The sequence below is a fragment of the Ipomoea triloba genome, chromosome 14 (genome assembly GCF_003576645.1).
Source record: "Ipomoea triloba cultivar NCNSP0323 chromosome 14, ASM357664v1".
Lineage (NCBI taxonomy): Eukaryota > Viridiplantae > Streptophyta > Magnoliopsida > Solanales > Convolvulaceae > Ipomoea > Ipomoea triloba.
In genome coordinates, this window is record NC_044929.1 from 17,303,421 (window position 1) to 17,315,171 (window position 11,751).

The 11,751-nt window shown below is 37.8% G+C and overlaps 1 protein-coding gene across 1 annotated transcript in view; it reads right to left on the reverse strand.

Moving 5' to 3' along the window:
- Positions 1 to 4,539: 4,539 nt before the first annotated feature.
- Positions 4,540 to 11,751, reverse strand: part of LOC116004509 (serrate RNA effector molecule-like) — a 16,886-nt gene continuing 9,674 nt past the window's right edge. The window contains exons 3-12 of the mRNA XM_031244586.1: positions 11,587 to 11,644; positions 10,541 to 10,615; positions 10,354 to 10,428; positions 10,228 to 10,275; positions 10,007 to 10,075; positions 9,124 to 9,921; positions 8,994 to 9,042; positions 8,428 to 8,678; positions 8,146 to 8,325; positions 4,540 to 5,228 (exon numbers count right to left, since the gene is read on the reverse strand). Of these exons, the coding sequence (XP_031100446.1) occupies positions 5,168 to 5,228; positions 8,146 to 8,325; positions 8,428 to 8,678; positions 8,994 to 9,042; positions 9,124 to 9,921; positions 10,007 to 10,075; positions 10,228 to 10,275; positions 10,354 to 10,428; positions 10,541 to 10,615; positions 11,587 to 11,644 (1,664 nt within the window). The 3' untranslated portion in view covers positions 4,540 to 5,167. The remainder of the gene's footprint in view (positions 5,229 to 8,145; positions 8,326 to 8,427; positions 8,679 to 8,993; positions 9,043 to 9,123; positions 9,922 to 10,006; positions 10,076 to 10,227; positions 10,276 to 10,353; positions 10,429 to 10,540; positions 10,616 to 11,586; positions 11,645 to 11,751) is intronic.

The window sequence follows — 11,751 nt, forward strand, 5'->3', positions numbered from 1 at the left end:
TTCTGGTTGTTACATTATTGCTTATGTATTCCCAGAACCTGCATACCTAGAAGATGGCTACCCGGTGACTGCTTTGGTTCGAAAAGATCCTTAGAACAGCCCGGCGTGAAAGCTTTCTAGTGTATATTTAGTATGCCTCACTGGAAGAGGGCTACCCAGTATTTCTTAGGCTCCAAAGGACCTTTGAGTTTTCTGGTGTGAAAGCTTTCCAGTGCGATTCAATGCTATAGTCTCATCCCTACTACGCCTCTCTCATATTCCCGGACCAATCTACATTCTATTTATTACATGTTATTGGTTGGTTATATGCACTCATCTGTGCTTTCTACTGATTACGTTATTGCCTTTTGCTATGATTTCTCAAAAGGGGGAGAACCATATAATGAGGGGGAGAACTATTTTTTGAGGGGGAGTACTACAACGTATGTGTTTGATCATCCTATGCCAAAGGGGGAGATTGTTAGTATATTAATGATGCAAGTGGATTGGCATGTATTATCAAACACAAACCTAGGATATAAAATATAAATACAATATATGGGAAATGCATGCATGCAATATTTTGTACGTGTGGTGTGTATGGAAAATGCATGCACATTTGTGTAAGTGTGAAGAGTGGAAATATGAAGAATATGGAATTAATGTTTGGCTTACATGTGGCGCAACAAGAAGAAAAAATGGATGAGATCATGGCGTCATGGATTCATGCGTCCGAATTTCAAGTTCTTAATACTGTGGATCTAACATTATAAATAGGACGTCACACAATGCACAAATCGAAGTTTTAGTAACAGTTGAATACATATATATATATATATATATATATATATATATATATATATATATATAGCCTGAAAGGTGCTGCGAAGAAACTTCAGTTACAGGAAAAGATTGGTGTACAATCTGGAGAAGTTAGCTCCAAGTAATATCAGTACAAGCTGTTTTAAAATCCAGGTTGGTTACAGTTTGTTTAATTGGTAGAATTAGTTCAAACTGTACGTGTAACTTTTTCACAGAGTTGTTTTATAAGGTTAATGTTTAAATAGGTGGTAGATCTAGTTTTGTAATTCATTGAACCTTGTAATTGTAAAAACCATCGGGTTGAACTTTAGTGAAAAAGTTTTGGGCGTGGCCCCGCAGATTAGGAGGAGTTCTCCAACTACGTTAACAAATCCAGCTGTGTACTTATCTTGGCACTTTAAATTGTTTCAAATTATTTTGGATATCTGCATTACATAATTTCATTACCGAATAACAGTAAAGGGTAAAATAATGAGGGTATTTTAGTCATTTTACCTCTCTTTGCTTTCTTCCCCGACGAATCTTCAAATTTTTCAATGATTTAGCTTTTTTACTGTTAATTTAGTACTTAGCCTTTTGTTAATTTTGTGCCTCTTTTTACTCCATTGCCTTTTGTTTATTTTCATCCATCCATGAAGCACAACACAAGGCGATGATACAGAAGAAATCGACGGAATCCAACATTTCCTCGTAGTGCTCGTGGTCTCCGGCGAGGAAAGCCAGCGCTGTTGTAGCCACCACCATGTTTTCGCGGTATCTCCTCCGTGCAGCCGCCAACTCATTCACGGGGTTCGAATCAGCCGAGGATGGACATGAATCCGGCAAAGCTGGAGCGGTGGATGAAAGGGTCTGTGGGGGAAATCGTTATGAACCTTGAAGGGGGCTCCTCCTCTGCCTTGCCGTTGGTGGTGGAGGTGTATGCTGGCGACGGCAAGGTCCATTTCAAGGCGGAGAAAGCCATGGCAGACAGATGGGGGGTTTTGTTTTTTACTCTGTTGATTATTTCGCCATTAACATGGGCTGGTGAATAATCTCATTAGAGTTGCGTCATCTCGCCATGGATTTGCAGGAGAAGAAGAAAAGAGACGTGTAATGACTAAAATACCCTCATTATTTTATCCTTTACTTTTTTCCGGTAAGATTGATAAAAATTGAATAGTTAAGATATTAAATTAACAGGTTTGAAAGTCGTGAATTGCAATTAAGGATCCGTTTGGAAAGCAGGAAAATGACTTCTCTGGAAAATGTTTTTTTGGAAAATGAGTCATTTTCCGGAAAACAGTTTTATTTCCAGCGTTTGGATGTATTATGGAAAACTATCTTTGTGTGTTTGGTTCGTTTTCTGGAAAATGGATAGAATTGTATAATTAAACATTGTAATTGTTTTATTTAAAATATAAAAAATTATAATAATTATTAAAATAATGGTATTTAATAAAAAAAATAGAATTTATAAAAAAAATTTTAAAATTTAAAAAAATTTTAAAAAAAATGTAGCAAAGGTTTTCGGCGGTTTCCCCACCTCCTTGGTCCATGGTCATTGGTGATATGGCTTGGTTTTGGTCGAAAACATGCGAAACAGCTATTCTGGCGATTCCGTAAAATGACTTACAGAAAAAATGAACTGATTTTCCTTGGTCAACGAAAAACATTTTCCGTTGACCACATTTTCCGGACGTTGCCAAACACAGAAAACTCGAAAAACATTTTCCGGAAGTCATTTTACGGGTTACCAAACACACCCTAACACTTAACAGGACCCCTATAGTCATGACAATTTACTCTTCCTGATATTAGTAGCGACTATTGAAAGACTGCAAACTTGATTGATATTAGGGCTCGTTTGGTTCGCAGAAAATATTTGAAGGGAAGTGGAAGTGGAATTCCGTTGAAAAGTAGTTACCAGGAAGATAAATTCTGTTGTTTTGGTTGGTGGAAAAGAAGTTGCTGGGAAGATAAATTATGTTGTTTGGTTGGATTTATCATCATCATCATCATCATCATCATCATCATCATCATCATCGTCATCGTCATCGTCATCCTCATCCTCATCCTCATCATCATCATCATCATCGTCATAGTCATCGTCATCATCGTCATCATCGTCATCGTCATCATCGTCATCGTCGTCATCATCGTCATCGTCATCATCGTCATCATCATCATCATCATCATCATCATCATCATCATCATCGTCGTCATCATCATCATCATCGTCGTGGTCATCATCGTCGTCATCGTCGTCATCATCGTCATCATCGTCCTAAACCAGTAAATCACATGTTTAACCAACAACCCAGATTATTCTTATTTCAATTTGGGCCCAATAATGATAATACAATTAGGTTTCTTCATTTTTCCCTCAAATCCAATCTTTGGTCGAAGCAGTTGAAGCAGCAGCAGAGCAAGAGAACAGAGGCGGTGAGCGCGGCGACTAGCAATGCGGAGGAGGCGGAGGCGCGGCAATGGCAGAAGCGGAGATGCGGAGGCACGGAGCTAAGGCGGCGACTGGAGAGGCGGATGCAGTGAGGACAGAGGCGGCGAGGCGGAGGCAGCCGGCGGCGACTTGCGAGTTTCCAAACACAGTGTTGGTGAACATAAAATGTTTGATTATACTTGATTTCATACATAAAATGTTTGGAATTGAATTGGTGAACATACACAGTGTTGGTGTGCTGGCTTTCCAATTTCTAAACTTTGACAGGGAGGAAGAAGTAATGGGAAGAGGATGAAGAAAACAGAAGGGCAAAATGGTCTTGCCAGATCAACTTTTGTTCCCAACAGCAATGGAAAATAAAATCTAAGGGTCTACCTCTGATTTTGTTTTCCTGTCAAATGAAGAAGTGCTTTTCCATTGGAATATAAGTTCCAATCAACCAAACATGGGAAGTGAGCAATTTCTTTGAGTTGTAGGAACTCACTTCCCATGGAAAAACAGTTCCTGCCAACCAAACATGCCCTTAGTTTTTCCTACCGGAAATGGCACCTGCGAAGATTCATCCACAGCGAATTTATCATTGATTTTCAAGACTCAAAGAGGCATTGAAGCAAGTCCACAGCGAATTTATCATTGAATTTCAAGACTCAAAGAGGCATTGAAGCACGTGCGCAAGCTCACTGATGTGGAAACCATGATTCGTCTTCTCTAAGAGTGCATCACCTACCGACCATGCCATAGATCTCAAACTAGCCACCGTTCTTTCCTAATGCTCTGATCTCGGCAAGCAACTTTCCGCCTTGCAATCATTCTAATGCTCTGATCTCGGCAAGCAACTTTCCGCCTTGCAATCATTCAAAAGCTACATTTTGGGGATCCAATCGTGGATTAGGAGTTACGAATTTCAGAACCCAATTTGGGATTTTTGTATTTTAGAGTAAATCAGTCATTAGTTTTAATTTAAAATTTATGAATTAACAATAAATTTAATTTGTCCGGTGACATCATCTTAACTGGATTCCAAATCATCACAATTGGAGGAAAACCTGTAAAAATCCCAAGTGAAATTTTTAGGAGTTTCTGTGTCAGATTATATCTTATTTTAGTCCAAAGTGTTAATTGATCACTTGTGAGTAATAGATAGACCTATTTGAATCTTGTACCAAAAATCAATTAATTCAGTTCAGTTCAAATTAACAACACCCTATTAGGAATTAGGATTACCAAGTGACCAATTCAATAAATTATAAATATATGATATAGATGTAAAGCTAAAAAAGAAAAATGCATAGGAAGAAAACTTGATTAAAAAAAATTGTTGTGCAAAGCAAAAGTCGTCATTATCCTGCATGCATTTAACAAAATTGGATGTACTGTCTCATACCTTAGACCAAACAATTTGCTGAAACAATTCTACAACAGGGGACACACTGCCCTGACCTTCCCTGCATCAACAAGAAACAAATGTGGCACAACTCCCATCTATAAACTCACCCTCCCACTCCCTATTCATATCATTAAAAAAAAAAAATGCTCTCAAATTAAACATTAATCTCTCATTTCCATCAATGATTAATAATATTACAGATCACATCCCTCTAGAAACTATTAGTTGGGAAATAATTTCTACAGCACCACATCTTAATCCGCTCTTTCATTTTCTCCCGCCCCATATTCACCTGAGTACATCTCCAATTGGCCACCACAAGTCGGGAACAAATGTTAAGTTTCTAAATCACCACCACATGTTTGTGAAGCTGAAAAATATCTCTAATGGACGCATTATAGAGCATCAAGAAGCAGCTAAGCAGCCAAATCAATCTTCCAGACAAACATCACATCTGGCAGTAATTGGATCACTTCATGCAAATCAAAGCAGTTCAGTGCTTGCCAACTCGAAGAAAGTCCCTATTTTTACCATTTCTCAATCTACAAACTGCGGTAATCTATCACAGTGACTTCATCTTCAGGTGCATCAAGATCTTGATAGCTACAAAATGTCAAACTGCAGGTTAGTACAACCACCAACCATAAAACCAAAAATTGGCATTTGCCTATGTCGGAGTCTAAAAAATTGGTAATTACAAGCCAAGATATTAGAATCATTAGCACCTCCATTTCACAGATTTTACTTGGTCAATTGCTGAAATATTAATGCTTTGCCAGTATGTCCAACAATGGAATTGGCAAGACTTCTAAAAGCCTGAATGGGAAAGAAGTCTCTAATCACTGATAAAACTATCCCTGCCAATCTATTGTTGTTACTCATCTTTTTGATCTAAGATAAAATAGAAGAGTTACCTCTTCACAAGCTTACTAAGCTCAATACTGCATGCAACTGAATACGCTAGATTATTCATTAAACAGAATAAATTTAACTCTACATTTAATTTCAGCATAACTAGCAGGGCCAGACTTTATAACAAATACTAGATGAAGCATTTTGTCTAAAATAATAGTGGAAACACCCTCCCCACTGAATTGAAGTGGTACAACTTTAATTGTGAGATTCTAGATTCCCTTTAAGTGTAGAACCTACAACTCTGGCATCCCAATTTAGTAAAATGATGTTTGGTAAACACTAAATCTACATCTACATGTAGCATAATAGACACTTGGACCTCAATAAAACTTAAATTAATTCTGCTCTGGGTGGCAGAAGAATCAAATATTAAATCATCTAGGTCATTGTTTTATCATCATCCAGAGTGAAATATTGTTAGCACAAACTCTTAAGTGATTAATGTTATTGGTGTTGATGTACCAAATATTGTAACTCATACTTTGGTTTAGCATGAAAGGTTACTGGCAATCCAAGTGAAGAATCTTCGGCCCATTGTGCACAATGAAAATTGTGGGAAAAGGAGAACATTTTTCAATTACTAAACAGGCCATTAATATTTATTAATGTTAAGCTCAATAAGTCTACCAAAATGTTTTTACAAAAATGCCAAGATGATTTTTGAGTCAAAAGTCGTAAAATTAAGAAGATTTTTCAAGCCTAATTGTGCTGCAGAACATGTCTGGCAGATATTTCAGCGAAACCCATACACCAAACCTGTGCCTTATTCTGTCAAACAGCTAGTTTATATCCCCAATTACAAAACAAAACTCTTCAAGCCTTCATTCTCTCCATTTCCCATCTATATGATGCACATTCTGGGGACTTGCTTACCAATGGATGTCATGGAAGTAAAGAGACCGCAGCTAGAGAAAGCTTTAGTATTTTGTTCTATTATTATTTAATTATATTATTAGTTAGTCTTTATTATTTAGTAGTTTACTTAAAGTAGTTTTTGGATAGCTAGTAGTTTGAGATTTAGAAGGATTCCCAACCCTGGTATGCATGGGAAGCATTGTATTCTCTAATTATAAAATGAGGAAACAATGTATTAGCAGGCAAGCAATATTTTTCATAAAAAGAGTTAGAGAGTTTGGGATCTCAATAAAACCCAACCAGCATCTTAGTATTTCTTTTACAACTTTAATCTTCCTCCAGTTGCATAGCCTATGACGTTTGGTATTATGTTAGTTCTGTTGCTGGCGTCATGGGCAATAAATATTGCAGACCACCCCCATATCAAATCATTAACCGAAGCGATAAAAGAATTGAAAAAGGTTATGGCACTACTCCTCCAAGACCACGGCAAAAACCCAGCAGCTACTACACCAGCAATCTAGCACACAAAGACAAAGGCCGATAATGTTTTCCAATATTGCTTCACCAAAATGGATTTTCCACAATTCTCGGGATAGGAAGACTCGTTAATTTGGCTTCATCATTGCAAATAATATTTCGCAACTCTTACACTCCAAATCAAGATAATGTGACTTTGGCTACTACACCAGCAATCTAACACACAAAGGCAAACCTCAATGACAATGATAAGTTTTCAATCCCACTTCACCAAAATGGATTTTCAACAATTCTCAAGACAGGAAGACCCATTCATTTGGCTTCATCTTTGTGAATTATATCTTTGCAACTCTCGCACTCCGAATCAAGATAAGGTGAATATGGTAGTATTCAATATGATAGGAGAAGCGCAACTTTGTTACTACCAAATCCTCCAAGACAAACCATTGATATCATGGGGAGTTTTTAAAGAACCCTGCAAACTCCATTTTGGGCCACCACAAAGCATAAATCCTCTAGGAGAACTAGTCAATTGGAAGCAATGAGGCCGCCACATCAATGAATATATCTCAGATTTCCAGCTCCAACTCGCTCATGCTAATACAATCTGAGTTGATGGACTGGATGAGCTCCTTCATATTGATGTAGAGCACACCAGACCAAAATCACTAGCTGAGTCCATAAATACTGCTAGACTTTTATTGCAAAATACAGTTAATGACAACAGGTTCTTCTATTCTAGACAGCCCTCTCGCCTTCTTCCTCCTCCCTCCAACAGGATGCACCATAGAACCAATATCAAATACTAAACCCCAGCCTACATAGAAACATAGCAAAGGCCAAATGGCAGTTGTTTGTTCTAGATAGTATTGGCCTTCATAAAGGGGATGGCCCTTGGGTAGATTGGACCTTTTGAAGTGCAAACAACTATAAAATGCATGTCATAATGTTGCCCTTTAGAATTCCATTTCATTATTGCATTGCTTGATTGCTATATCTAAGTGATTGCATTGCTTTCTACAATTCTTTATTGCTTGTTCCTATCTTGCTAAATATATTCCACCCCCTCCCCTCCCCACCCAACCCCCGGCCCATCTTAGGTAAATTGGGACCTTGAAACATCACCAATAACTTTGGTCAGATGTGCAACAAATACATGCCAAATGTCAAACAAACACACCTTATGCAATGTAAATAGAAAACTGCATTTAAAACTGATATAGTAACATGCAATCATCATAAAAGCAAACACTTAAAAACACAAGCTTACCTTCTTAAGCGCCTAGGATCCTGTCGAAGTGTAGGAGGTAAAGCAATGATTGGGGCTGGCCCACTTATTTGTGCCCCTGACCTGCCATTTCTACCACCTTCAAAAGAAGCAGGGCCACCTTGTTCTCGCAACATTTGCATTGCAACTTCCGGAGGTGCAGGAACAAAAGGCCCCAATGGACTAAAATGACAAGTTATTATAAATAATTATAACATAGACATCAAAACGAATTTAAGAAAACCATATTTTACTAAAATGCGAGAAGAAGAGATTTAAAATTACCCAGCCCCAGGAACAGGCATCAGCACGGGTGGAGGAACTATGTCAGAAGGGAAACCAGCAACATGAATCCCTTGTCCACCAAAGGTATCAAACATTTGTTCATCAGGATTACCTCCATCTTTGGACTGGAAATCTGCCAATTGTGAGTTGTCAGCCCTATCAAATCTTTCACCAATGCGATCTCTGCGGCCACCTCTGTCGTCCTTCAGTCGGCCATCTAAACCAGGTCTGCGTCTCTGTGGCTTCTCTTTCTACACAGTTCAAGCAGTTCAACATAACATAAAATGATGACAGATAAACACAGACATTATCACTACCCCAAAAAATAAAATAATAATGTAACTATGCATCAATTTATCAAGATCTAAGCGAGCTTTTAAAAAGGCAGAATCACATAGATCACAGATAGATTACAAGGAGGAAAATGTCTATCAAATATCAATAAACAAGCATGCAGCAGCAAGAAAAACAGATCCCAATGTTACCCATGAGCAAATGATTAATCTCTTAATATGAAATATGTATGGCATAAAGCAAAGTGTTGATACATTCTATGCACAACATACCGGCAGAGAAGGCAGCATCACAGGAGTCCCACCAGGTGCATTTTCATCACTGGAATGGTTGAAATTTAGTCAGTTTTGTGATGAAAATAATAAGAGATAAGGATAAAATGATAAAAGTTCCTACCCTTACCTCATATAATTCTCAAAGTATAAATCATCACGCACTTTAGAAGTCAGCTCCAACACCAATTCCGGATGTTTCAACTTCAAGTGTTTATGAACAAACTCAGCAGCATGAAAAAGTTTAGTGCAACCCTTGGCTCCACAACCATACTTCCATCCATATTTCTCATCTCTAATTTTTCGGACATATGGGTCTAAACCTTCAACAGCAGCCGCATCGATCTTCTCTTTTGCTGTCATTATCTCCAGGGGATCCTGTCCCTTCAGCCTCTCTTGCCAATGTGAGTCTAGTTTAGTTTCCCAATCAGCCCCATTGTTTGATGCATCAGAAGTCTTCCCATCAACTCTTACATGTCTGAGGCCCTTAGCTTCATTTGTTTCAGTCATACCATAGTAATCCACCCCATGAATGCGCCAGAGATAGGTGAGAAGGGTATCCAGCAGTTCAATCCCCTCAAGACCTTTAACTGAAGTTAAGCCCCTTACAATAATAACAGGGCCTGAGGAACCACCATGAGACTTATCTCTGTTCCCTCTTTCATTATCAGACCGAGATAGTATGTTATTTTCGATTCCCTTCTCTGCATCAAGCTTTCTAACCAGTGCCTGTGCCTGTTCAACATCAGTATGAATGCGTCTGGGCTCAGAACTCACTGGGTGAGCCTTTGGAGCAGCTGATAGTTCAGTGTCTTTAGCTGACCCCCTACCAAACCGTCTTCTTTTATCACTGCCATCTGCTTCATCATCAGAATTTGGCTCACTAGACTGTCCTGATTTGTTTGAAGTAGGGGTAACACCAGGACCTCTATTTCACATGCAGAAAGATTAGTGTTTAGTAACAAAATCAACACTAAACAGATAAACAAACTAAGGACAAAGACATGTCATACAAATCCAATGTTCCACTTTGCAGATCAAGTAGGAAATCTTTTGCCAACTTCCGTGCTTGCTCATTCCTCCTATTAAGGCCACAGAAAGAAAGAAAGAAAGAAAGAAAGAAAGAGAATAAATATTACAATAGGAAGCAATTAAAATGGAAACCACTGTCCGCACATAGAGGACTGACTTCAGTTTACAAGCAAATTCCTGACCAAAATAAAACACAACAAACCTTTCTATAACAGTCACAAGGTTTGTAGGATGATATTTGTCCTTTAACCTGAGAATACAAGTAATTATCATGAAAAGCTGAACAAAAAACTAAAAAAGAAGTATGATAAGGTGAATTAACAGTTACCAATCTTCATCTTTATGTGCATCAAAATAAGATCGTTTCTGAGCCTCTATATAACTTGCCTTGTATTCTTGATACCTGCATAAAATAGAAAATATGTCCATGAAATTATCTAAGAAACCATAACTTAGAAAAGGCACATACAAGTTAAAATGAAACATCAACAACAATAAGTTGCTCCCACTCTGACCTCCGTTCAGCTTCAGCTGGCAAAACATCATCCTCAAGTTCCTGAATGAACTGCTTATATGACTTCAATCCTTCTCTGCAAAATAATACACAGCACATAAATTCACAGCCAAACACCTAGTAAAAAATGATTGTGCTATTTGTTTGTATCACAAAGAAAGCATTTGCATCTGAAAATAAAAAGGTCACTCTATACAAACTGGCATATCAATGAATCAGAATAGGTTTTTCTAGAAATATATTGAATATAGCTATCCAACTACAGGCTTCTCAGCATAAAACATTATTAATTAGGGAGAAGGGCAAATATGCCCTTGGACTATTTGGAAAAATTCAATTGCACCCTTGAACCAGAAAAAGCTTCACATTAACACTCAAACTCTAAAAAGAAAAGGAGCAATTAGAACTCTGGGTTGGCATCCATATGTATATATTATGGCTGATGTGACAATTTTTTATTTGTTGACTCACACACACACACATATATATTACACATTACAGGACCAAGGTCCTCATCCATGGTTGGGAAGATGACAAAACAGACGATTGTACTTGTCCTTGTCCATGGCAATCTGGGACAAGGACAACTTTGTCCTCATCAGTCCTTGGGCTGTCCAAGGATGGCCATGCTTTGGACAAACATGGCTGTCCACAGCCACACCAGTACATGCTTTTTATTTTATTTTATTTAAAATAAAAATCAAAATGTTAAAAACATCAATGTAGTACACAAGGCATCCGTGTAAGCAAGCAAAAACACGTGCAAGCCACGAAAACATAATCTGCAAAAGCAAGTAATCAGTAACCTAAAAGTAAAACTGACCAGTAAAAAAGGTACTTTTTTTAGAGTTCAAATGTTCATATTAAGTTTTTTTCTAGTTCAAGAGTGCAATTGGATTTTCTCAAATAGTTCAATAGCTTATTTGGCCTTTTTCCGTATTTGTTCATTTGGAAAGTTGGAAGTAAAATTTTAACTGTAAATAACTGTCAAAAAAGGCAGAAAAGTGGAATGGAATTTGTTGTATGCACAAAAGGGAAAAACAATACCTTTGCATGCTCCCTGATGCAAAAGCATCACCAAGTCCACCTCGACCTGAATCCCAGTCTTGAACAAACAACACACAGGAAATTAGAAGAAATTCAAACACAAACACAATGGAAATATTAAATACAATAAATTCTTTAAAGCACCCCCCCCCCCCCCCCAAAAAA